This window comes from Ambystoma mexicanum, chromosome 3q (genome assembly GCF_040938575.1).
Source record: "Ambystoma mexicanum isolate Mex_15411 chromosome 3q, UKY_AmexF1_1, whole genome shotgun sequence".
Classification (NCBI taxonomy): Eukaryota; Metazoa; Chordata; class Amphibia; order Caudata; family Ambystomatidae; genus Ambystoma; species Ambystoma mexicanum.
Genome location: NC_090926.1, coordinates 257206547 through 257234244, shown reverse-complemented (window position 1 = coordinate 257234244; position 27698 = coordinate 257206547). Strand labels below are relative to the sequence as shown.

The following is a 27698-nucleotide window of genomic DNA, read 5'->3' as shown; positions in this document are numbered from 1 at the left end:
ACATGAATCCCAACTGTGGATCTCTCTCCCTCATCATACTACTGCTTGGTCTTACCTGGATCCCCTCTGGAACACTCTGCTTTTTCTCTCTGCAATCTCTCGCTGCCTCAGCAACTCCAGCTCCTTCATGTCCGTCCCTCGCTCTGCTGCCGCTCGGGCCTGGCCAGTAGCAGCCAGATGCTCAGATTTCTGATCGCGGAACATTAGTGACACAATCTCCAGGATGTGCATGGTCCACTGCTGTTCAGTCTGCGAACTGGCTAAGAACTTGACCAGGTCATCCATGCCGCTCATGTGGACCGCCCACAGAACCTTATCGTGTGTGCTAGCATCATCATCCACACTCTGCAGAGAAGGAAGAAAGATAGCGGCAGCATCAGGTCAGTATTCTGAAAGGTGCAGACAGGCAGGGCCATTGTCCAACAGCAGCTGTGCAAGGGTGCACAGATAACTTCTGTAAGCGAGAGCCAATGCTGGGAACTCAATTGTATATAAAACAACTCAAATAAGATGCAACTGGAGCAGAACCTGTGCTATCGCTGCCAGGTCATAGTTTCAATTAGTAAAGGGCATAGCCTTTTTTAATCTTCAAAATCTACGTCGGAACCATTTAGCCCTAGCAGGCACGCATATTCTCTTACAGCTTTAATACACTAATCACTGTGCATTAAATAAACACACTGCAACGCATTTAAAGGCGGTAATAGTATTAGCTGGATGGGAACATCATGTTTAGCATTAAGGGCAATATTTCAAAATGGCTAGCAAGTTGAATAGATGGGGGAGGGGCAATAATGGACTGCCTGCATCACCAGAATACCCATCAGCAATTTAACCTAGTCATAGATCACATATGCAAACTCTTCGCACTTGCAGATATGTTTTGTGAGTTTCAACCACTAAACTCACTACTCTGCTAGGTTAACAGGCAATATACAAACCTTACCTGTATTACACAACCAGAAATGTTGCCAGAATTGTGGCGATCAACATAAATAGAAACACGTTCAAATTCAACATTAGTCAAGCATTTAGGACTCTACAAACTGAAGGGACAGCAGGTTAATGTTGCACCACGCCCAGTAACCTAGTTTTCTGGCCAAACTCATGTCTCCCAAGACCATGTTCAGACAGTCTACAAACATAAATCAAGGACATACAGAACTGCCCTTCCTTCAACAGAACCCCCACATTTCAATGCAAATCCTGAACCAGTTGAGGCATCAGCAATGCGAGGCGAACAACTGTTTGATGATTCCAAGCATGTCACTTTATTAAAGTATAAATGATATTTAATGCCTCACTATCCCTACTCTGCTGAGGATTTCCCTGCCTAACCAAAACTAAAAGGGAAACACGCCAATACAGCATGAATGGCCCTCACACTAAACATTACATACAAAGAAAAATATATGGCAACTAAAATAACATTCAGTTTCTTGATAATCTCTCAATAACCTTAGCGAGGTCCCTTCCCCAGGATTCAAAGTGAATTCAGCTCCAATGTTCAACAAAACAAAGAAAAAAGGACTCTATCGGTAAGATAGTCTCAGACCAGGTCTTGATGTTTCAATGTCAAGGTAAAGTTTTGTTAACTAACCAAAGCAATAGCACATCTTTAGTTCTTGGTGAAATATGGACTTTCCACTTCCAAAGGACCAATGGTATTCCCAACCACAATGCTTTTCTACCACTTCCAGTAATCCAAGAAAACTTGCCACAGTTCAAAAGAAATGCAACTTCTACAACTGTCAGTGAAACACAGTTCTTGGTTATCAATTAGAATGTCATTAGTTACAAAATTAGGATTCACAGTAGATATCTGTCAGGAAGGATGACTTTGCTGCGGGCTTCCAATTCAACAACTTCACTTCTACTCAAGTTTACCATGAGAACGGTCTCCGATGTTTCATAGTACTCCACTTCACTTGGGCGACGGTAATGTTGCATCTACCGACAACCAGATATACCACCACAGCTTCAGTACTTTGCGATTCAAAACAGGTTTTAGTTCTGACAAGATTTAGGTTAAGGCACTTCAATACCTTCCAACAGTCAAGGCACTCTTCCTCTGAATATCCCTCTTGTAGAGGGGCAGCCCCTTTGCCTCTCTTGTCTGTCTGCCACAAAAACAACGTAAGTTTGCCTGAATGGCCAACTTCTCTCTGTTGCTTAAAGTCTTTGGCAATTTAGATTGTGTCAACTTCAAATAATATTTATGAGCAGCAGGTTTCCCTTCCCCAACTTTGCCTTCATCTCTCTGCCAACTGTTAGCCCAAATAATTACCCAGAAACTTTGGTGCCACTCTCCTGCCCCAGGTAATGCTTGCACACTTGTAGTTTAGGCAAGGTTAAACTTCAATTGGGGCCACAGTCCTGGTTAGATTGGATTCTGGCTTTAAGAAAGGTTGCTTTCAGTCTTAGTAGGGTAATACTCTTGGCGTCAGCAATGCTTACTCTCTCTTCAACTGTAGATACAATACTTAAATGCTTTACTTTTATGAGCATTCAAGGTTCGAGTGAATAATGATGTAATCGTCACTCTTTCCTTGAAACGCAAAATTATGCACACGTGACCATTTCTTCATATAGTTTAGAAGCTTTAAAGTATTAATGGCTTCCTGCAGTGTTTACTCTTCACAAGAGTGAAGAGAAATTACAGATCACACATAAGTACTACTTTCTCATTGTCCCATTGTTAAAAGTTCAATGAAGAAGGTGGCTACGCGCGGATGTGATCTTCTGCGTGAGCTCCCGTCCCAAGGTCCCGAAAAATGGAATGAGCCCCCGCTTTTTGGACCCCCCCGGAGAAGAAACTTCGCCACACATGGGAGAAAATTCGGGCGAAATCGGCCCTGGCTTCCTTCAGATATCGTCGCGGAATTGGAAAAAGAAAGTGAAACTAGAATCGATTCCGACTCCAGCCTGACCTCCTAGGCCGCCGGGTGACACTGCTGCGCCACCAATGTTCACTGGAGGCTGTGCCCCTGTGTCCGCCCAGCATTACTTCTGGATGCTGAGAGCCAGCGGAACAAGCAGTGACCCATAAGAGCAGAGAACGGGAACTGTAGAGCGTCAGAAGCTCCGTGACGTTGGTCACCCCACGGAGGAAAAGATACGGCCCCATCCCTCCCTGTCCCTTGAAGGAAAATCCTCGTGGCGGGCCCAAATCGCCTCCCCCTCGCGGAGCAGATGAAGTGGAGACTCCACCGGATTGCGGGGGCAGCCTGGGAGCACACAAGGAGGCGCTGGAGAAGTAAGTGAGCTCCGATGCCCTCCCCCCCGTTGATCCGCATATCATAACGGACTCACCCCGAGACCCCAAGAGTGCCGGACGCAACACTGTCTGCACCCCAGGCCCCGGAACCGTGCCCTGCAGAGTGCGCGGCCAGAGCCACGGCGGCGCGACTCACGCCCGGCTGCGTATCTTCAGCAGGGCCTCCCCCTCGAGAGGAACGATTCGTATTGAGTGCACACAGCAAGGACGTGGAGTACTTTTCCGGTGCACTCCTGACCATAACCCCCGGGTACACCCTGGGGAGATAATCAAGAGACATTTAACGCACCCCCTGAGCCATTTCAACTTGAGGTGTAAACTCGTTTGAGGGGGAAGAAAGAAAGAAAACTTTACTATGAAAGAGGGACATAAGAGGGACGACGCATAACCAGCTGCACGCACCTTTTGATACCACTGATACCACACTCGCACAATACAGGTGTAAGCCGCCCCTCGAGAGCCATATAGCCTCGAGCTGATCTGTCCACCACGGGCCACTGTCGACCCCGAGATAACCTTCATTAAGGCAACATAAAAGGACCCAGAGATACAGCAGGAGACCTCTGTACCTAAAGTGCGGACGCCCACAGGGAGGAGACCATCCGACACCACGGAGCTGCCAACAGTCCCATCCACGACCCTTTCCATGAGGTGAGGATCCCACGCAGACCACGACCGCAGATACGAATACCACAAAGAGGAAAAAGCCCCCGGAGATATACCTAAAAGGATTCATCCCAGACTGAAAGCGAAGGAAGGAAATGAAGGACGAAGGGGCGTGTGCCTCTTCTGTGGTATCAAGCATCCCGAAATCTCCGCTGTCCAGCACGTCGAAAATAAGCCACTAAGCGCATGAACGTCCAACAGAAGCTTGCCATCTATGCCTACGGCCCGACACCCCGTTGATCCCAAGATGGCCTCGACACCAACTGCAGACACAGATACCGCTGCCACAAAAGGAGATATAGCAGATTTATTGGCGGAAATAAGAAACATGGGAGCCAATATAGGAGGCAAAATCGACAGACTTACACAGCGCCTTGATAACAGACGATCGGGTCGAAGGTGTCGAGAACAACCAGGCATCAATTGACGTTTTGGAAACACAGCTGGCCCACAGAATAACTGACCTAGAACAGAGAGAGCAAGAGTTTAGACTTAAGATGGATGATTTGGAAAATTGGGAAATGAGAAACTTCTGCTTTTTTGGGATTCCGGAGAAAGAAGGGGAAACAGAAGGACCCAAAAACGACCCTCCATGATATCATTAAACTCCTGGTTGCGGACGAAAACATTGATGAACCCAAGACAGAGTGCATCCACAGGGCAGGAGGCCCGCCTGGAGGCCCGAGATCAGTGCTGGCACGGTTTAATCGATTCCAGGATAGAATGAGAGTGTTGTAGAAGGCGCGGAGTGGAAGTACCATTACTCTAAGCGGAGCTCAAATAACGATATATCAAGACCTCTCCTCCTTGACCTTGGCCCTAAGGAAAATGTGTAAGCCACTTACGTCATGGCTCAAAGCCCATGACACACGCTATAGATGGGGATACCCCTTCTCTCTTTCCTTCGAACACGAGGGCACGAAGATCATGTTGAGCTCTGAGAAACAAATTAAAGCATGCATATCCGATCTACTAAATCCGCAGGATCGGGAAGAATCCCGAGCAGATGCCACCAAAGACAGGAGAGAGTGGCAGATTTAGGGCCCAAAGAGGAAGAAAGTGAAAGGATCGAGAAAATACCGCAGAGGAAACGGTTCTCCAGAAGGGGTTAGTTGACCCTCGACAAGTATGGTTAATTTTTCTTGAATTGTTCGTTAACATGGAAAAGAAATGGGTGTCTATTGCTGAAACGTGACAGACCTCCATGCATTCTGCAGAAATGTGAAAACCTTGGGGGGGGCAGGGGGGAGGTTACCGGGGGCTCATTAGTTATTTTGATGATTATTTTTCAAGGGGACCGTGAGGTAACGGTCTCCACTGGTGGTTCGGATCCGGGCTAGTGCATTTAACTGGGCTCGATCGGACGCCACCCAACTCAGGGAGGGCGGAGGGAGGAGGGATGGGAAGGGGGGACAAGGGCAAGTGTCAAATCTAGGGTAAACTTGGGATCCAGGAAAATTGAAGCAGTTGTGTGGTTGTCTCAACACCGAAGAAGCGGGTTGCAATGGCCAGAGAGTATGTATAGTCTCAGACCCTGTTATGATGACCGCTGAATCTTATAGCAGGGGCTCCATAAGGGTGGGAACTTTGAATATCAAAGGCCTCAATTCACCGACTAAGAGGTCACTTGTGTTTAGAGAATTCCGGAGATCGAAAACTGACATCCTTTTAGTGCAAGAGACCAAATATATGAAGGGTGATGAGAGGGCAGTCCTGGGGAGGCGGTCAGGGATGGAGTTCTGGGGCTCGGGACCCTTGAGGAAGGGGGGGGAGTGGGAATACTTATCAGGAAGGGGATAGACTTCAAGGCTTCTAAGATCTGGTCATATGCAGAAGGCCAAGCCTTACTTGTTACGGGAACCATTGGGAGTGTGTCCACCACGATTGCCATGATTTACTCCCCCAAAGTAGGACAAGTTAGATTCTTCTCCAAAACAATTCCCAAAATCATGCTAGAGTCAACAGGTCACGTCATCCTTGGGGGAGATTTTAATATATGGGCTGATCCCACGCTAGATTGGAAACCTGGAAATCCAGAAACACGTGATAACCTCTGTGGAGATCATGCTCAATTTACGGTACTGATGGATCTGTATGGGCTGACTGATGTGTGGGGAAGAATGCATCCTATGGATAGAGGTTACACTTTTTTTCAACCCCACACAATACACTTACGCGCATTGATCACCTTTTCTTCTCCATGGACCTATGCAACACGACCTCGCACACGGAAATCACACCAATCACATGGTCCGATCACGATATGGTGACCACCGACATATTATAGGAATCCCTACCAGTCAGGGGTGGAAAATGGAGATGCAATGAGACCCTATGGAAAGATCCTGTTTTTAAGTCAGAGATGGAAACTGAAATTACTGAATATTTCTGACTGAATGATACCGGGGAGGTCGTCTCTAAACAGGGGGTCTGGGGTGCGGGGAAAGCGACCTGGAGGGGAATCTTCATGCGTGAGGGAGCAAATAAGAAGAGAGAATCCTGATTGAAAACAGGCTCCGCAGTGAAATCACCCGACTAGATAACGAAGCAAAAAAAGGAGACTCATTAGTTCACGCAAAAGTCAGTGAAGCCAGAAAAAAGAGGGAGGAACTCCACCTCTTGGAACATGACCAAATAGTTCGCAAACTTCTCCTCCTAAAACAAACATTCTATGAGAAAGGAGATAAAGCGGATGTGTTGCTGGCAGCCAGGCTGCGAGCACAGCAAGCAGAACGCAGGGTGCGGGGAATAGTTGACGGAGGGCCCAATACGGAAGTAGGACCACCATCCCCAAAGCCTTTGCAGACTTTTATGAGGCTTTGTACACCCCGGAGGCAGACCCAGACCCATCTAGCATTCAGTCCTATTTTTCTAACATCAACATGCCCAAATGGACATGTAATGAATCAGAGAGCCTAGACGCCCCATAACAGAGGAGGAGATTCAGGAGGCCATAAAACGACTCACATTGGGCAAATCCCCGGGAGAGGATGGGTATACGGCAGGTTTTTATAAGACATTCGCCACTCAGCTCACAGCCTTTCTTGTTGAACTATTTAATGTAATCATAGAGACAGGAACGCCTCCAGACTCGTTTGTCAAAGCACTCATAACGGTCATCCCGAAAGAGGGGAAAGACCCCAAAAGATGTGGGTCGTATCGCCCCATCTCGCTGCTCAATATAGACGCAAAGATTTACACAAGAGTCCTGGCTGCTAGAATTGAATCGTTCATGCCCGGCATCATCTACCCCGACCAAGTGGGCTTTATACTGGGCCGACAGGGAGCCAATACCATGCGAAAGACTCTGCATCTGGTGCACGCCTCCCACAACCTAAACACCGACCTCATTCTCCATCGATGCAGAAAAAGTATTGGATAGGGTAAACTGGGACTTCTTGATGGGAGTTCTCCGAAAAATTGGAATGGGCCCCAAGCTTAGAAAGGGAATCCAGGCAGTTTACACAACGCCTACAGCCTCGGTATTTGTAAACGGGGAATACTCAAGGTGGTTCCAACTGAAGCAAGGCACCAGACAGGGATGCCCCTTATCGGCCATCATGTTTGCTTTATCGCTCGAACCATTGGCACAAAACATAAGAACGGACACCAGAATAGAAGGGATGCACCTCGGACAGACGGAGTACAAGTTAGCATTGTATGCCGACGACATACTCCTACATGTGGTTAACCCCGAAAGATCCATTCCCCAAGCCATATACCCCCCTTGAAGATTATGGTCAGTTATCAGGATTTAAGGTCAATCGGACCAAATCCATATTGTTTCCCCTCCAGGGGTCAGCAGAGGTAAATGAGATAAAATACTCCTCCCTTGGACTGACGCTCGAGCATGACACCATGCAATACTTGGGGATCTGAATTACGAAACAAATAGATGCCCTATATGAAGCAAATTTTCCAAAACTCCTTGCTAAATTTCACGCAGATCTGGCCAGGTGGGATAAACTGACAATCTCGTGGCTTGGCCGGCTTAATGCGATAAAAATGACCTGCCTCCCAAGGTTTCTGTATCCCTTTCAGATGCTTCCCATTAAAATCCCAGAGCAATATTTCACAGAAGTTAAAAAAGCGACCCTAAAATTCCTGTGGCGCGGGAAAAAGCTAGGATCACCCACGACACATTGAGGTTGCCCAAAGATAAAGGAGGGGTAGGCCTCCCAGACCTCAAGAAGTATATTGCTACCCAATTACGGGTGCTTGTCCCCCACTTGCGCAATCACAAAGAACTACAGTGGATAGCAATGGATAATCACTACTTGGACCCAGCAACACCCTCCAAGTGGCTATGAGCCCCACGAAAGAGGATATTGAAAAAGACAAAGGAGCACCCGCTCTTTGCCGCCATATGGGAGGTATGGAGGGGGCGTGGCCTGCACGCATGGAGTGAAGTCAGCAACCCGCCGTGCTCCTGCCCATGATCCTACAACGGCCGATATAACGGCGTCTGAACTAAAAGATCCGAGACACAAATCAACGTGCTCGCAGGAGAACCCTTTTGCCGCACTTGACCGTGTCGCTGGAAAAAATCGGCACCAGCAACGCAGTGAACGGAGCATCGGAAAAGGCACCCCGGCGGCACCCAAGATGGCGGCTTCCAGCACGGAGGCTGACGGAGTGCCGCGACAGTGTGACGGACTAGAGTGCCGGCGAGCTTGCTGGATGAGGCTGATGTCTCGGGCCCATCTGCGAGCAGCCGAAACGAAGCACGACTAACACCGGCACGAGCGTTGTGACCTCGGTGCATACACGGCGTACTGAACGCGAGAGGAGATCCCAGTTGGCGGATGAGCACAGGAGGTAGCGGGGAACCCCAGCGGTGCACTGAAGCAGGGACGGAGCGGACCGTTCGGTGCCCGCTCCTGCCGGCACCCGTTAAGAGGATCGCCGAGTCGTCTGGTCGGGAGACCGCGAGTGCTATCAACGGATAGCTCCTCGCAACACGGTCCCATCGGTTGGAGGCGGAAGGTGAACCCGATTGCTGGAAACAACTGAGGCACGCTGGGAATAGTCCCATACACGCACCTGGTTGTCTTAACCGGTAGAAGGAACCACAAAGCACCCACAATACGGAGGATCCACAGAAGGTAATTCTATGCCTGAAATTTGGCGGGCTAAATAATACGCCAGGTGAGCCTCTGGACTAGGCGGCTGGGGCCGGACGCACCACCACCATCCGGGAACCCACAACAGTCCGTTGCACTGCTCCCTACTAACCCAAATACCGCCCCGCAGTGCCACAGATCTTACCAGGGCAAAAGACACCGCTAACCAGACGGGACCGCCGGAGGCATCTAACGGTTGGAGAGAATTGAATAATCACACGTGTGCCCAAAAGGTAGAGCTCCCACCCCAGGGAGAAGATCTCGATACCATTTGTAGTCGGCCCAGCAGCACTAACTAGGGACCCCTCTTATCGGTTCGAGATTATTCACAGATAGGGATACTTATTTGTTGGCTAGGGATCTAGCTACAGGAATAACTTACAATAACTTTACCTTCTGTTGTTTTGAGTGTTATAAGAGCTCCCACCCCGCCTGCCGGAGGCACAAAACACGAAGACTGGAGGCCAAACACAGCTCATAAAGCCCGGCGGGTTAGACACTGGATCCGCACTGGACCTGCAACCATATTCCGCCTGAATAAGGGCCACCCGAAACAAACCTTTGGTCACAGGCTAAAGCTCATAGCGTAGAATACAAGTCTGGATACCCCAAACCGGGCCATGTCACCTCCAAAGAACAGATCAAAAACTGCGACGATGGACGCCTTCACAACGACTTTGCAAAGGCAGCAACCAACGCAGGAGATCACTCCCCCGACTGAGACACCCACTCTGGTGGCGGACCCCCGAGACACTCAAATCCTGCAGGCTATTGCGGCCCTACGGACTTCCATGGAAGATAAGATAGGAGAAATCAGGTCAGACATTCAGCTAATGAGGCAAGACGCCCGCAACCTGACAGAAAGGGTGACCAAAACTGAAGCCTCCCTACAAGAAACCAGTGAGGACACATGTGAACTGAAGGCAAAAGTCCAAGAACTGGAATCAATAGTGGCTAGACTGGAATCTCGCTCCGAGGACGCGGAGGGACGTGCCCGCCGCAATAATGTTCGAATTCTTGGGATTCCTGAAGACACGGAGGGCCTGAACCCCACTGAGTTCATCGAATCGCTGCTACTTCAGGAAATTGGAGCAGGCAATCTCACCCAGGGATTCTCTGTGGAACGTGCCCACAGGTCTCTCCAGAAAAGGCCGACACCTGGTTCATACCCACGCCCAATAATAGCTAAAATCTTAAACTTCCGAGATAAAGAGGTAATATTGCGGTTCTCAAGAGAAGGCGGAGAGATCAGAAGGAACGATTCTCTAATAGTCATATACCCTGATTACACTCCCACGGTGCAACGAGCGCGGAACTCCTTCGTACCGATAAAAGCTAAACTACGGGAACTCAATCTGAAGTATATGCTGCTGTACCCAGCCAGACTCAAAATACTGTACAAAGGGAAGGCAATCTTCCTTGAAACTCCGGCGGCTGCAAATATGTGGCTTGAACACAACAACCTCGCCGATGACACGGAAAAACTCGAAAAAGGAAACAAGCGATAAAACAACGATTGAAACTGCCTGAGAAAAGGATCACGACACTAAGCAATCACGACATTGTCTGCGGAGCCTGAATTAACGCTGCAACTAACAGAAGTCTTAATTGGGCAGGAGCACGAGGGCCCAAGTGCAGGAACACCAGCGACCCGCCCCACCCATTACAGTGTTGGCCGAATGCCTACACACCACCCGTACCGAAAGGCCTGGAGAGGCTCCGGAGGCTCGGGAGCCCCCGAGCGTTGTGAGTTTGAAACAACTGCTGGGGGCAGTTACTTGTTGTTCCCTTTGGTTAACACATCCTTCGAGATGAAAGTTGAGAAAGTTGGTAAGTCTCCGAACGTCAATATGAGGATAAGGGATGAGAGGGTGGAAATAGTGGACTTGATGGGTTTGAACCTACAGCTAAGGGAACTTTGTGGGGACTCAGCCAAGTTAACAGATGGCCCCTATGAGAGGTGGATTGACCCCGGACCCCTTCTGAAACCATTATGGCTGGTCATTTCAGGATAATGACATGGAATGTGCGGGGCCTGGGCACCTATCTCCGCAGGAATAGGATTAAATCCTACCTGCATAGGAAAAAAGTAGATATAGCTCTGCTACAAGAGACGCACTGCACTGCCGAGTCCGAGGCGAAGATCAAGGAACACTGGGTGGGACAGGGCTTTGGGGCCTCCTACTCCAGATTTGCAAGAGGGGTTTACACCTGGATCAACCCCCAGGTACCGTTCCGACTCACCAAGATGGAAAAAGACCCAGAAGGCAGATATGTGGTAATATGGGGGACCTTTGAGCAGATGGAAATATGTATTGTGAATTCGTACTTCCCCAATCACAATATCCCAACGCACTTGAGGGAGCTGAGTACTAAAATGCTACAATATAGGAATGGCTTCTTTATATGGGGGGGTGATTTCAATTGCGTCCACAACCCAACGCTTGATAGGTCCTGGCCTCCAACAAGGGGGCCCTCCACTGCCACCACGTCCCTGAAAACTATGACCGATGAACTAGATCTGGCAGATGTTTGGCGGGAAATACACCCAGAGGAAAGAGGTTATTCGTACTTCTCGTCTCCACATGCCCTTCACACTAGATTAGATTATTTCTTTGTTGGTAGAGAGCACTTACCTCAGATAGGGGATGCGCAATATCTGGGAAGAACCATTTCAGACCATTCTCCACTCCTAATGGAATGGAATCACACTGGCCCAAAACCTCCCATCCCCATGTGGAGAATGCCAGTGGAAGCCCTGAAAGATCCGGCATTTAAAGAGGAGCTACATGAGTCCATAGACAACTTCATATCAGAAAATACTGGGAGCGTAGACCACGTCAGTACTCTATGGGATGCCCTAAAAGTAGTAACGCGAGGAGAGGTCATTGCTAAGGCGGGTGGCATCAGGAAACTATTGCGCAGCGAATTAAGCAGGAAGGAACAGGAAATTGGGAAACTGGAAGCTGCCCCCATAGACACCCCGAAGAGGGAAGAAGAACTTAGTACGCTTAGAGAGGATTGCGCTGAAGCATGGAGCAGATTAGCTAGATTTGACTTTGTCGCTAGAACAAACAAAGCACACGCAGAAGCAGACAAACCTGGCCGGTTACTGGCTTGGCTCTGCAAGAGAGAACACCCCAGACACATAACCACCACACTACGGGATGTATTTGATGAAACTCACAACACTCAACAGGGTGTTAATGATACTTTTACGAGTTTCTACATGCAATTATACTCTCACACTGATCGAGTCCCCCAAGACCAAATACTAGATACTCTTGATGAGATTGGCCTGCCTAAACTAACTCCCACACAATCTGAGACCTTAGACATGGACATCACACCCGAGGACATAACTGAGGCAATTAGATCCCTGGCTACATGTAAGGCCCCGGGCAGCGATGGGCTGCCTCCGGAATTTTACAAGGCATATGAACCCTCCTTAACACCGCTATTACATGAAGTCTTCTTGGAATCTTATGAAAGGGGGACCCTACCGGATAGCATGAGGGAAACTCTGGTCGTCCCAATGCTCAAGCCTAATAAACCCGCAGATAGATGCGACTCTTACCGCCCCCTTGCTATGCTTAATTATGACGTTAAAATACTTACATCAATTCTAGCTAAGAGGCTATCCAGAGTAATTGGAGACATAATACATACGGACCAGAACGGCTTTGTGCCTGGTCGTAACACGACCATGAATCTGCGCAGGCTCCAGCACATAATAGCTCAAACCGACACAAGCCAGGAATGCTATGCCCTACTGTCCTTAGACGCCATTAAGGCATTCGGTTCTATTTATTGGGAGTGGCTGGTGGCAGTTCTGGAGGGATTCGGCTTTGGCCAGGGGTTCATTAGGTGGATTAAGATCCTTTATAATAAACCAAGAGCACGACTAAAATCTGGGAGATATGTGTCAGAGGCCTGGGACATCTGTAGGGGAACTAGGCAAGGCTGCCCTCTCTCACCCATGCTTTACATCTTAGGTCTGGAGCCCATAGCTATTTACTTTAGAAAGCAGTTTTTTGACGCGGGCATAAGGATAGGCGGGGTAGACCACATTGTTTCTTTATATGCCGATGATGTGCTTATATATGTCAACAACCCTCTTCTTAATGTGCCAACAATGCTGGAAGTCCTTGACAATTATGCGAAGGTCTCGGGCATACAAATCAGCAAAACCAAGTCCTGCTTGTTTCCGCTAGCGGGACTAAAGGGTCGGCCTCCTGAAGAACTTCCTTCGGTGGGCATAAATTGGCAAACCACTTCATTCCGTTACCTTGGGATCCAGATAATGCACACCCCAGAGCTAATGCATGAATGTAACACGAGGGCTGCACTCCCGGGACTGCGTAAATCCATGGGATTCTGGGCTAAGCTACCCCTATCAATGATGGGTAGGGCCTCTATAGTTAAAATGATTGTTCTTCCCAGATTCTTATACGGGTTCCAAAATGTGCACTTCTACATCACTAAACCCTTCTTTCTATTACTTGATGCAATAATCCGGGACTTTTTATGGGGAAGTGGTAGACACCGGGTTGCCCTATCCACATTGGTTCTACCATACAAACAAGGTGGAATTCAACTACCGAATCTAGAGAAATATTACCTGGCTGCCCAGCTGGGCTTTGTAACTAAATGGCTAGCAGACGAGATCACGTCTGAAACTCCCCTGCTACAGGACATGATATCTCCGGTAAGACTGAAAGAACTGATTTGGGCCCCCCAAAACCTACTACGCAATGCACCCTTTTTGGTGACCCTGGGTAGGAAAATTTGGCATAGAACCAAGTCGGTCAGGCAACTAAAGCAGCCATACTCTCCGGAAATGCCAATAATCTCGAGGCAGGACAAGGCCGATACCGATCTGTATAATATCAGACTCTGGGAAAGGAAAGGGGTATACACTTGGGGAGATCTATATGCTGAGGGAACCTTCCGGGAATTCCCCATGTTGCAAGCGGAAGATGGTATCCCTTCTGGCCAATACCTTTGGTACCAGAAGATTCGAAAAATAGCACAAACAGAATGGGTAACCTGGCCAGAGGAACCGGAAATGGACCCCTTCATAACACTACTATATAATCTCGGAGAAGGCGGGAGGGTGGTGTCCCAAATATACGGTCACCTAATCGACACTCCTAACCCCCGGAGTGCGGTACTTAGGTCTAAGTGGGAAACGGACATGGGACTGGAGATGTCAGATAAGGAGTGGGATAGAGCACTGGCGTTCCCCAGGGAGGTCTCTAGAAACCACAGATTTCGACTGATTCAGATAAATGTATTATACCGCACCTACCTTACCCCAAGCAAATTGGCTATATTCAACAATTCTACACAACCGAACTGCACCTGGTGCGGGACGGATAATGCAAACCTGATCCATATGCTCTGGAACTGCACCAAAACTCAGACCCTCTGGTCAAAAATAAAGCAAACGTGTGAAAAGGCGGGTCTGACCTGGTACACATGGACTCCGCATGAATGCCTTCTGGGAACCTACCCCAGACTAGCTAAATTCAAGCACTCAGTTAAACTGATGGACTTAGTGTGCATATTGGCTAAAAGAACTATGGCCATGTCTTGGAAAAAGCCCACAGGTCCGATCTTCACGGTATGGCATAAAGAACTTGAGAAATGGGCGAACGCCGAAACAAGGGCCTGGGAGGATAGTGTAGCCAGATCTTCCGAAGACTCGAGCATGGCACTAACTGCATGGAAAGACACCATGGTAAAACTGTTCCACTCTCCAGACGACAAACCTCCTTGAATAACTCGCCAGGACGAATCGCTGATCCATGCAGCCAACTAGGTCACTTGGAACTAAACCATCACGGCCCAAGAAGGCTCCTGAACTGGTTTTGCCCCCCCCCATAACCCAAACATCCACCCTGTCGGAGACCAGTAGAACATTGTTCAAGACGACTCAGGAGACGGTTAATGTTAATTTGTTGTTTGTAGTTACTGTTTAATATGCTGCTGTACTATGTGGAAATTTGCTCATTTGATATTGACAGATGCACCCGCTGATGGTGTTGTTTTGTAACCCTAACTAAATGCCAATAAACAAATTTCAAAATAAATGGGAGGTATGGAGGGAGGGTCCAGAGATGAGAAGAATCACAACATGGCCGTCTCCATTGAGCCACCTGTAGTCCCCTGGCATAAATAACCACATCCCCAATGTTGAGAGATTTCAGACGTGGTATGAAGCAGGGCTGGAAAGGGTGGGTCAACTTCTCCGAAGTGATTCCTTTATCACGCTTCAAGAACTAACGGAGGCCCTAAATATAGGCGTTCTGTCTACTTTCCACTACTTACAGATCAAAGGAGTCTTGACGAAGGCAGCATGGAAAGAGAAACTGAGTAGGGAGCTTACCCCCTTTGAAAAATTGCTGGACTCCAAGACTGACAGGAAGGGCCCGATATCCACTATGTATAAAATATTAGTGGAGGCGGGTAGGGGGAACACGCATAACCTCAAGGCACGTTGGGGGAACGATATGGGGACGGAAATCGATGAAGACACATGGGATAAGATGTGTTGTATGGCAACACGCACTTCTATATCATGCCAATACAAACTCCACTCCATTAAACTCCTGCACCGCTGGCAGTACGACCCTCATAAAGTGTCCAAAATGTACCAATCATCTTCCCCCCTTTGTTGGCGTGAATGTGGACAAGTCGCAGACTACTGGCACATGTGGTGGGGATGTCACCGAATTAAGGTTTATTGGGATGAGGTTTTGGGATAGATTAGGGATGTGGACGGGATCCAAAGAACAGCGGACCCCCACCTTGTCTTGTTCGGTCTTGAGAGGGTTGAGGATGAGTGGAAGAGAGTCCAAGGCTTAACCCCCCCCAGCCCCCCATCTGTTGCTCGCGGCTCGGGCTCTACTTGCCACCAAGTGGAAATCAAGTATAACCCAGACTGAGAGTGAATGGGTCAAGGTGGTGATGAGCATATGCACCATGGAGACAATTACTGCATCACTACACGGCAAGGCGACTCAGTGCGAAGTCTTATGGTCAGATTTCCTAAGAAAACACACGTCAGACCCAAAACGGCATTAACGCCCACCGTATAAAGGGCCTGGACAGGTCCTTCTCCCCTTGTTACCTCGTCCCACATTCCTTCTACTGAAACTGCATCCACATTACCTCTCAGACACCAGTAGAAGTCATAATGGAACACCCTCCGTATAGCGAGTCCCTGAAGATACCTTACTGCACATTTTCGACCCATAAGAATAAGTACATGAGCACGAATCCACAATACTCTGGTTGCACGTTTTCCTAGTCCTCGAGGGGAGGGGGCAGGGAGAGGGGTGAAACTGAATAGAGGGAAAGGGAAAAGTATGCCTTTGAATTCAACTGTTACATTGTTTTGTGTACAGAAAAAGACGTAAGAAAAGTTATTAAGCGATCTGCAAAATCCACTCTTCAACTGTGTAACAAATGCGAACGAATATGTAACCTTTTCCTCTTTCTCACTGTGTGAATTGTTATGTATTAAAATCTAATAAAAAACAAATTAAAAAAAAGGTTCAATGAAGAGGTTCAGCTCGCTTCTGCTTATACGCAAGTGGAGATAGAACTGGATACCGTTGCCTCAGTGCTCGCACAAGGAATCAGAACGCCATATTTTAACTCATTGGCTTCTGTGATCCTTGTTCTGCGGTTTGCACAACTTCCACAACTTCGGGCACAGCTACTACTGCTTCTGGCTTCACAGGGACCCACACCCTTCCTTACTGAAGGTGTCTCTGGTTCGGCCACTCGACTAAGAAGCCCCTCTTGCTCCCGAGACCTGTGGCTTGATCACAGCTCCTCGCCTCGATCTCCGACAGTTCTCCGGCACGTCTTCACAATCAGCCTCACATGGGCAAAGGCAGCCTTCTCACATGCCTTGCGCTGGGCAGCCTCTAACTCGGTTTGGGGGAGGAAGGACCCTCACAGAACAAGCAGGTGAAATCTGCTGCATCAACGTTCCGGCATCCCTTTGGTTCTCACACTTCTGCATGGATACCCAACACGGTCTTCTTGGTTCTGCCTCCGCTACTAAAGCACACACTCCAGTCAAGAGTTCCAGCTCCTCCTCATTGCCTGCGCCTGAGGGGGCCTTTTATGCCTCACAGTTTGCTTCAGGTGTGGGCTTTTAAGCTTAATTGCCTTACTACTGCTACAGCATGCCTCTTCACGCCTCTTCCTCGTCCCAGTTTTTAAGAGATTATGGGATTTGTAATCCCCAGCAACGTTGGTTCTTTTAACTTCTGTTTGGCAAACAACCCTCAAAAGTGTGGGATTAGGAGGAAAGTTAAACAGGGGGGTTTCACAGTCACCCTGGCCTGCCCCTACAACCCCATGTGATCCTCCCGCCACCCCAGGGTCAGGAGGCATATGCCTTTCCCTGGCCACATGAGAAGGGTCCCAGGCCAGGTTTCTGGGAGGAATCATTACTGATTCATCACACAGTACCGGAGGCTTCTCAACTCCACACAAGATAGAATTTCCCCTTTCCGGCAAAGAGCACAATTAGAATACAACAAGCACTCTTGAAGGTAACTGAAAGTAGCACACACCAATTCATATGTAACTTTGTTCTTGTTTCTACCAAACTTGCACCTTCCTCAGACTCACTTTAAAATGCAATTACAATGAATAGAACAAACAGAATTCAACATTTCTCTCTATTGCACCCCATACAATGCAGCCGGATTTAATGTAAACCATAGGAAATTATGGTTCCTCCTTCCCCGTGTTGAGGAACTCATGTTTGCATTTTACACACTACGATGTAATCAGACTGCTCTGCCTAATAAATTAATGTTCCGTCACTTCGCCAATCCTACAATAGAGAGATTCAGGCTGCACAGAGGGTATTTATGATTGTGGGGATTTACTCTCTTCCACAATGCACTTTTTATTTTATCCTTTACACAAATGACAAACATGTGAGCATAAAAATATGATACTCTCATGGGTCTTACAAATATTCGGGGTTGCAAGCATTTACAATCCGATAGCTCCTCAAGACTTGAAAGCTAGTATCTAGACTTGAAAGCTAGTATCTATTATGAAGTCGGATCCCTGACCCTGTCTCAAGGCCGGGAGTGGATGCTATGGACCAAAAAATCCAGATTACCAGGGCTTTCGAATTAGAGCCGTGAGCTACTTGGTGCCGTATAGTGTGTATTTCGAGGAAAAACCGTCCAAGTCCCATGATCTAGCCCCAGGACTGCAGAAAGGAGACTGCAGTGGCAGAGTGCAGACCTGCACAGGCTATGCCGGTGGATCTGATGGAAGAAGTTTCTGATCTTCGATGGCCTGAGATGCCAAGGAGCCTGAAAGCCCTACAGGTGTCAAGAGGCCTGGAATGCTGTAACGCTGAGAGACCTGGACCTGCTGCCAAGTAGCTTGGCACCATATTCCTGTAAAGTAAGATGGGCACCATATCCCTAAGAAGTGAGCTGGGCACTATAACCCTGAGAAGTGATCTGGGCACTGTATCGCGAGGAGCTGAAAGAAGTGGCTAAGCACTACATCCCTGGAAGGGTTGCAAAAAGCGAGCTCTGTGCTTTATCTGAGGCATTGTTTTGGATGAAATGTTTGGCCCTACATCCCTGAGACCTCTTTCTAGGCGCTCTACATATTTGAAAGTGTACACAGATAAGCAACCCAAAGGGAGACCATTAGCACTGTTAAATAGGAAACCCCCCCAAAGCGCAGCAGTTTGTTCCCTCCTTTTCACTTTTTGTTTTGATCTTTCAGAGAGGAACATCCAATTTAATTTATAGTGAGGACCCCAGTACCTATAGGAGTCTGTCCCAATCCCCATACTGAGAACCCTTAGACTGGGAATCTATCTTGGAATGGAAACCGGGAATCGAGAAATAAATTGAGGGGGCACATCCTTTGAGGTACTATAGTTTATCCTATCCCAACAACTTTTTCTTCAACTGTTCCAAGTGAGAAACACCTTTCTTAGTTGCAAATCAACCCATAGACCACATAGCTGTTTAGCATCAGAATGAGGAAAACAAAAACTAAGCCACGCAACCTAGAATATAAATTTGTCTAAAAAAGTAATCCCTACAAGATTTCATCAATAAATAACCAGTTCCAGCCCTACAAATAAGGGGTATATTGGCCACTTATACTCCCTAAAAAAAGCCAAATACTCCCAAAAAATACAAATGGGGAGTAAAAATACTCCTAACAAAAAATGGGAAAGACATGTAGGACCTTGTGCCCCAGTTTTCACCCGCAAAGCTCCATGGATATGTTTGCACCAGTAGTGCACGTAGTACCACACAAACTATTACTGCCTGAGGTAAACCTGTAACTTTTAATGTGCATGAATAACTAAGTGCAATATTATTACAACACATTTCCATTTTCCAGTTAAAACATTTTGACTTGGTTATTAAATACTCCCATGGGGAATGGGATTTACTTTTCTACTCCCTAAAAAATAATTTTACTCCAAACTTATCTAGAGCACTGACCTGTTCCACTGCGTAGTTGAAACATTCCCCACAATCATACCTATGAGGTTAGCCAATAGATGAAGAATTCAGTGGCGTTGTGGTAGCTTGGATGCAGGTTTCATTATTGGTAAACATTTCATTCACAGCACACCCTATAATTCCATCATGGGACGGGCCCACCAAGGCAGAGGTCGTGGTTATGCATGCTTTAATTTATATATTCAGACAAGTTGGAATTGCATCAGAGTAATTGTAGAACCAGTAGTCAACTGTTAAAGCTGAAGCAAGTGATGCTGCGTTAACACAAAGCCCACTCACCTTCTCCTCCTCAGGGTCAGCTGGAATATGAAGTATGTTCCTGACCAGCAGCAAAATTCTCTCGATCAGCAAGTTGTCTTCCTCTTCTCTCTGCTCCCAGTCCTGAAAAACACAGGCCACAGACAGAAAGATTACAGGATCAAAAGAAAAGTTGATCATTGCTTGGGCAAATTATTTTTTTTACTAGGAATAGGGGCAGCAATCAGAAGCACTGAGGCAGACGGGTGTTGTAGGGAGTGAAGGGGCTTAGCAGGATAGGGGACGAGAAAAAGCAAAACTACATTAATTACAAGCAGGGATGATGGAAATATGCTTAACAGGGGTGCATGCACACAAAGCAAGTAAATAAGAAATTTGCCAAAATCTAAACATTTGGAACTACAAAACTGTGAAAATGTCTGTCCTATGCCACTTCAACCACACCAGCAATCAGTGGAAGAGTTTTCCGTCTGAGGTTAAGTGACTTAGCAGAAATACTGTCTTTTTTATATGGCTGCCTCCACACTCTGTGGCCCCAATCACCTCCCCAAATGAAGGAACACACACACATATGGCACACACAGCACCCATTAACATACCCAATAGAACCAAGGGCATGCCATAAATTGGCCCAGAACCCAGCACACATTTGCAGCACTAATAGGCAAAAGCTCAGAGGTAGGTGGCAGCCTTGCCAGATGCAACAGCCTTTAAGGGTTATTCCAGCTCACTCCGTCACAAGTGAGAAACGCGAATACCACCTTCACCAAAGCAGCCATGCACAAATATCTACACGTTGTGTGGCTCCTTGCTCTGTACAAAACATGACAGCATAGGTGGGGGAGGGGAGAGAACAGCCTCAACTTCATGCCCACACCATGCTTAGTGTTACGAAAGGTGTTCTTTTTGCTGCTTTCCCACCACAGACATCTATGGAACCCCATTCCCAACCTTTTGCAATTGTTTGGTTGCAACTAAAGCCGTTTTGCTTTACGTAGCTTGCTTAGATCATCTATTTTGTGGGCATTGACCTGTCCCTATTGCCATCATGGCTTGCGGGACACTGTACCCCATTACGAAATTCCTTGCGTTTTTAAGCTGCACACATCACCTTGTAATGAGGTGCACGGAGGTACTTTGTATCCCCTTTTCTTTTGATTTTAGTAGCATTTCTGTTACTTTCATGATGTGTCGAAGATAGGCTGGTGACAGCAGATATACTTCTATGGTGTTTTTTTTTTTCTTGTGGGCACTTTTGCATTTTACCTCATATCAACATTTTGAGTACCAGATACTCTAACATGGCCGTGCCACACATTTTCGCCATGTCCTTTGGCTATTTGTCCTTAGCCTTCTTCCTGCTCGCTCTAGAAATACCACAAAGGAAAGCCAAGCAGCATAATAATGTGTTCTTGGCTGGATGTGGGGGCTGGGACTGTCTGATTTCAGTCCACACTTTGGCCAAAGTTTGTCTGTTGCTTGGCAGATTTGAAGGCAGGAAGCTGTCCAGGGTTGGACAGCCGCTGCCAGTTTGAAATGTGCAGACCCTTACCATTGGCGGGTTTGGAGTGAAACCATCTCGAATTTATGATAAAAGGAGTACTCCTGCGAACATGTTTTAGATAGTCACTGGAATGAAGACCCCTTCAAAATGGAGCAGCATACTTGAGACCAGAGGACATCCTATGCTGCCGACCAGCATTCCCTGCAGCTAAGTCCAAGCAAGTCACAGCTCCTCTGTGCTCATCACAGTCCAGGAGAGAACTTGCCAGTCCACTGATTGTAGCTGGGACACTTTGGAAGTCTCAGAAGGCATGGATACTCGAGCAGAGGTCGAGTGGTTGTTCCCACTGGTCCAGATGTCGAAGCACTGACAAAGGTGTCCTTGAGGTCAGGCAGGGGAGCTGGGCGACACCGGGACTTCACTTGAGTTGGTATTTGTCCTCTAATCATCAGCAGGCTGTGCTTCTTCGTAGGGGGTCTTGGCTCCAACAATGACCTGTGAAATGGCTACTAGAATCCTCCTTTTATCCAGGATTTGGACGGGAAGCTCTCCCAGATCCACCAATGGTAAGGATCTGCACCATTCAAACTGGCAGTGGCTATCCGATCATGGATAGTCATTGGCCACACAATCTGCCAAACAAACATTCAGGCGCCAGGATGCGGACTGGGACTAGAAAGTCCCACCCCCACATCCGGCCAAATACACAGACCACCCCTTAACTGGCAAAAGCAGCATATCTCCCGCGGAAAGGGCATCCCATATAAGGCAATTCTGGCCCTGACAGGCAGGAAGAAGGACATAGAACAATATGGCTAAGTACAGGAAAAATCTCTTGGCAGAGCCATCTTGGAGTGCTAGCCACTCTTATTAGGCATATGTGGAAAATACAAAAGTGCACAAGTAAAAAGTTCCAAACACGTAGAAAAACATCCTCTGTCGCCAGCCCATCCTGGTCACATTGTATTTGGAACCCAAAGGTTACAAAAGAAAATCTTATAGAGATACCCGACTTCACTTTGGGGTGATGTGTGCAGTTATAAAATTACAAGACATCCATAAGGTAAGACATTGGGCCTTATTACAAGTATGGCGGTGCAGGAAAAATTACTGCCACATTACTGCACCACCGTTCTACAACTCTGGTGGTGAGGCGGAGGAAAAGATTCCACTGCCTTAACCACCAAAACCGGCCAGAATTACCACTGGCGGTAATTCCACTGAGATACCCATGGACTCCATAAATGGGGGCTAACATTGTCTTACCACCCAAGTGGCAGTAAGAGTAATTCCATTTGGTGGTATTCTGCCAGATTTACCACCAGAATACAGCAAAGCTCTTAGCACTGATAAGTCTTATGGACTCAGTCTCCCGCTAAAAATGTGCACCGTAAAGCAGACGACTTGACTTGCCACCAAAAAAAATAATAAATCGGGTGAGGAGTCAAAGCACAAATACAATGTATGGGAGGAAAGCTGCAAAAGGAAAATCTTCCCCAACAATTTAGTTGCGCTTACCTGCTGGCTTTACCAAAACGTGTTCTGCTAATTTTAAAGACTCCACACTCCCTACGATGGGCTGGGACTTGTGACTTTTAGGGGACTGGGTCCCATTCTCTTTAGCAGTGAAGGACTTCAAAAGTGCTAGGGGTCTTGTATCATAAGGCAGTGAATTAGTGTTTCTACCATTTCTCTCAATACCTATGGTTTCTAACTGGTTCTAAACTACTTAGCTGTTTGCAATTACTGCATACAGTTAACTTGCGTTCATCACATGAACCCTATTTAACTGTATCAAAAGTAAGTTTTTTTTTTTTTTTTAGAAGGAACACCCCATGGTGAATGTGCATAGTGTGAGTTTAGTGGTAGTAATTACCCACTATTTTCATTGCATAGTGTCCAGACCTAATAAAGATTGGATTTTTATACGTTACTGTCTAACTTGGATTATTGGAGTGTGTGTGTCCCACTGAACAAATACACCACTGCCACATGTTGCAGAGCCTAGGCTTTACTGCTTACCTACCTGCTTAAATAGAGTGTGGATAGACTTGTGTATGCGTTTCCTGTTCATAATAGGTTTGCCTCTTGTATTCTTCCCCAGGGTTGATTCTGAAAATCCATCAACACTTAACCTGCACCCAAAGTCACTCCTTGGACGGCCTAGTCACAGGAAACATACCACTCAGCAGGTACATAAGGTTTATGAAACCATCCCACCACGGCCTACATGTAAACAACCACACATAGCCACACTGTCTTTCAACAATAAAACAAGCTCCACATCAAACATTACCCCCCCACCCAATAAAGCCATGACCACACTCCCAAATGATTCTGCAACCAGTTGTCAAGCAAACAGGCCCGGACACACCCAAATCATCAAGTACCAAGTAAAGAAACGGGTAACCCTGAAGTCAAGACACATTCAATCATCCTAGATCCACTCCAGCTGTTCAGCAACAGCCAAAATACAACCACCAAGGAGGATCGCAACACCAACACCCACAAGAACCCAGAGGTCATAGGCATCACTGCCTAAAACACACAAAATTCCTATTTAACTCCTATTTGTGCAAGCCAAAACATACCCTAGCTGCATAGAAAAGGCTACACGGGACCACAGACTTGTGTCACACCTCACTGGTCACAAAACATTGCAGGCTCTAGCCGTCTCCTTTGGCGGACTCTCCTAAACTACTACTTCAAAGAATCGAGAGAGAGGCAACGCGACCAAGATGTTGCTCCCCTTTCACTTTGCAAACCCTGATTTCATACCAAATTGCAGAGGGCCTGAATAGCAAAGATGATGAATCGGGCTATCAAAGCACCACAAAAGCCAACATAGATCTCAGCACACAGCCTCCAACTAGAAGTACTGAACTCCTGCTTTGAGCATCTCATTGCATCATGTTTACTGCACACTGCCTAGTGACTATTCTCCCAAAGCGTACATTGCTACTATGCACATCATTCATGCATACAATGTGCTGTATTTATCGCATTTCTCGCAACCTAAACAATAACGCTTGACAGAAGCTAGCAGATAAACCGCTGCCAGTGAAGCACTGCCAAGCACCCAAAGCAAAGTAGCACCTTGTCCCTCCCAACAACAAATCCCTGGAGGGAAATTCAGGTCTTGGGGGCCATATGCTCACCCTAACCCATGTCATGAAATAACAGGCTGAAAGTATTGCAAATCTAAACGCTTTGCTCAGTCTGCTAACCATCCTACACCATTGGCTACCACCATAAGAACTTTGGGCAGTGAAATATACACTGACAGCTCATGAAAATCAGTAAAACACTCCAATTACTTTTATGGCAATTATCACTTTTTGTATTCCTTCATGTCCTCTGCAACCACCAATCAACCGAAACTCATAGAAGAAGCAAACTAAATTAGAGAGCGATAACTAGGTACGGAGAGGTCATCAACATTTACCCACATCCCACCCCAGATGTCAACAAGGCCAGAATCAAAACCAAGCATACCGCGTATGAGAAGCTGCCTGCCAACCCATCTTGTGTTCTTTTAACCATCGCAGGATGATGGGCAGAATGCAATGTTGGGATGGATGTGGTGTACGTACACAAAATGGATATTCACGAGTGCCCTCTAAACAGAAAGCCTGTCATATTGGAAAGTTCACTGGAACTGTTCAGCAGGGTGTCTGTCCTGCAGAGTGCATCTTGCAGCACAGCAAGCAGCAAGTCTCTGGAGGAGTAGACAGCGCGACAAAAATACTCACCAACTGCAAGAGATCATAGAGCTTTTCACTCAAGACTCCAAACAGCTTCTCATTGGCGAATGCCTGAAACATGTGTAAAATAATAAATGGTTAGTCAGATCAACAGTCAAACAAAAAGTAACAATGTTGGAGTTTGCAATTGGATGAAAGGGAAACATTTTGAAAAGATAGGACTCCTATTACGCAAAAATAATGCCAATCGGTGGATTGGGTCATCTACATGTGAAATGGTGAGGGTTAGAATGTTGGGCTGAAAGGTGGGATATGGTAGATGTGGTTGCATCTTACTCAGACGCATGAAGTTATGCCATGATGGCTAAGATTACTTTTTTGAGTACTGAATGTAAGGAGACACTGTGTGAAAGCAGAATGATCTGGCTCATGAAACGAGTGTGTTGGAGGAGCACTTGAAGACTAGCACAAAGTTTGGTTTTAACTTATCGGTGTGTTCTGCTGAAGTTGAGACCCACCCCAGTTCTGGTGTGGATCATCATACGGTACACTATTGACATTGTTGTTTGGAATAGGTCAACTCAGGATTTTAACTTGTAGGATTTCTTCAGCAGACAAAACAGATTTATAACAATCTCATCGGAAAACAGGCAAACTCTGATTATGTCCATCTAGTGCAGTATGTTAAATTGTCTTATACGGCGCACCGTTACCATTGGCATGGTCTCCAGGTATTGAAATGGTTCTGCAAGAAAGTGGGTTGGGTTGATTAGTGATGGGAGATGGAGTAGAATAGAGGTTGTGCTTTTCTATTAGTGCTTGTAGAACCCGGAGGAACTGGCATCTTGTACGAGTCTGCTTTCTAGGTCTATTTGGATTGTGCGCACTGTGGTTATTGTGTCCAGGAAGGCAACGTTCACTGGTTGGGATGTTTATTTGTGGCAGTTAGTTTCATGGTGGATTTATGGATTGTGTGTTTGTGAGAGATTAGGCTGATCCGTTTGATCGTGTGTGTGTGTGTGTGTGTGTGTGGCGTATGGTGGAGAGGAGTCAGCCGCGGGGGAGTGAGTAGTTGGCAAGTTGTGTTAAGTTTTAGTGTTGGTTCTGGAATTTGTTCTGTCATTGGGGTCTGCAACCTGTGGCTCTCCAGACATTTAGGACTACGAGACCCATGATCCTTAACCATAGACTATGCTGAATAGGTCTGAGAGTTGTAGTTCAAAACATCTAAAGAGCCACAGGTTGCAGATTCCTGATCAAGTGGAACACTCATATGGCTCAAAGTTCCACCCAGATGCAACTATTTGACCAAATACTGTAAGAGTGTCAAAGAAAGAAGCAGACACAAAGGTGGCATGGTGGTGGTGGTGGTGGGGTTGGAGACTTATTTGTGCATAAAATGGTCCTCACTATCCCGTCTTTTGAGAGAGGTTTCCCTGCCTCAAAACAAATTCAAAAGGGTCTGTCAAATTAAACTCCACCATCCTGCATCACAACCTACTTCTATCCCTAACACTACAACTATAAACTAAACTAACAGGAAGTTCCTTCTTCAGGAGAATGGCTCCATTCTCCTGATACTCCGATAGCATTCAAAAGAATGTTCTTTGCAGGTTTCACACAGGCTTTATACAATTCCACCTCCAGGAGAATAGCTCTATACAGTTCCCAATAAAACCAGGGGACTGACTCCCTTCCCGTGATGTCTCCAGCACAACTTCCAGTTCAGGACCAGGAGAATGACTCACTTCTGCAGATACTTCTTGGCACAGTTCTTTCTCACAATCTTCAGATTGATGCACTCTTTGCCACTTTGGTCTGTTAGCAAAGTCCCAAATCCTTTGTAGATCACGGAGCTTATTGCCGCCACTGCGAGGAAGTTCTCCAGGTTTGCTCAGCTCCCTTTTGTTGGTGTCCCAGACCCTTCTCTGGTGTTTATTAAGCTAATTGTCTCCACTGCTACCAGGAAGATATCCACTAATATTCTCAGTATTTGCTTCCGGATCCCCAGACCCCCCCCTCTGATTATACCCAGTAGTAGGCTACGCACTACTGAGGAGAGAAAGAGCTTTGTGAACCAGCCTCCCTTCTATCCTCTTGTCCCCTTCGGGTCTCGCGTACTGCCGCTTATCTTTTGGGGGATCATGCTACGCCGCCAGGACTTCCTGGGACATCAAGTCTTCTCTTTGGATCTGCTCATTCACTGCCATTGCTCCGTCGGCTGCATGGTACTTCTCCCTCTGTTATTTATATTTATTTAAATTTGTATACTGCGCCACTGGCACATGGGCCTCAGGGCGCACAAAGTGTGCACAAAAAACAAAACAAGACTAACGACAGAAAGAAGGAAGGTTGTCAGGAGGAAAGCAGGAACTCAAACTTTGTAGTTTTCAGCTCGGTTTGAGGTTGAACAGATGGACCTAGTTTTTTTTTCTTAAATCCTTCTAAGGTGTTTGCAGATATCCGGTCTGACATGAGGTCATTCCAGGGTGAGGGTGCCTGGGCATCAAATGTTGTGCCACCAAATCTGGCAAGCTTAAACCTGGGTTGCATAATGTTGTGCAGATGTTGGGATTGAAGACTGAAAGTTGAATGAAAGACTTTGATGCAATCTGCAAGGTA

The 27698-nt window shown here is 46.9% G+C and overlaps 1 protein-coding gene across 3 annotated transcripts in view; it reads right to left on the bottom strand.

Moving 5' to 3' along the window:
* Positions 1-27698, bottom strand: part of TIMELESS (timeless circadian regulator) — a 1506051-nt gene that overhangs the window by 1176748 nt on the left and 301605 nt on the right. For all 3 annotated transcript variants that reach the window (XM_069653695.1, XM_069653693.1, XM_069653694.1), the window contains exons 6-8: positions 25125-25187; positions 19890-19991; positions 56-345 (exon numbers count right to left, since the gene is read on the bottom strand). In XM_069653695.1, the coding sequence (XP_069509796.1) occupies positions 56-345; positions 19890-19991; positions 25125-25187 (455 nt within the window). The remainder of the gene's footprint in view (positions 1-55; positions 346-19889; positions 19992-25124; positions 25188-27698) is intronic.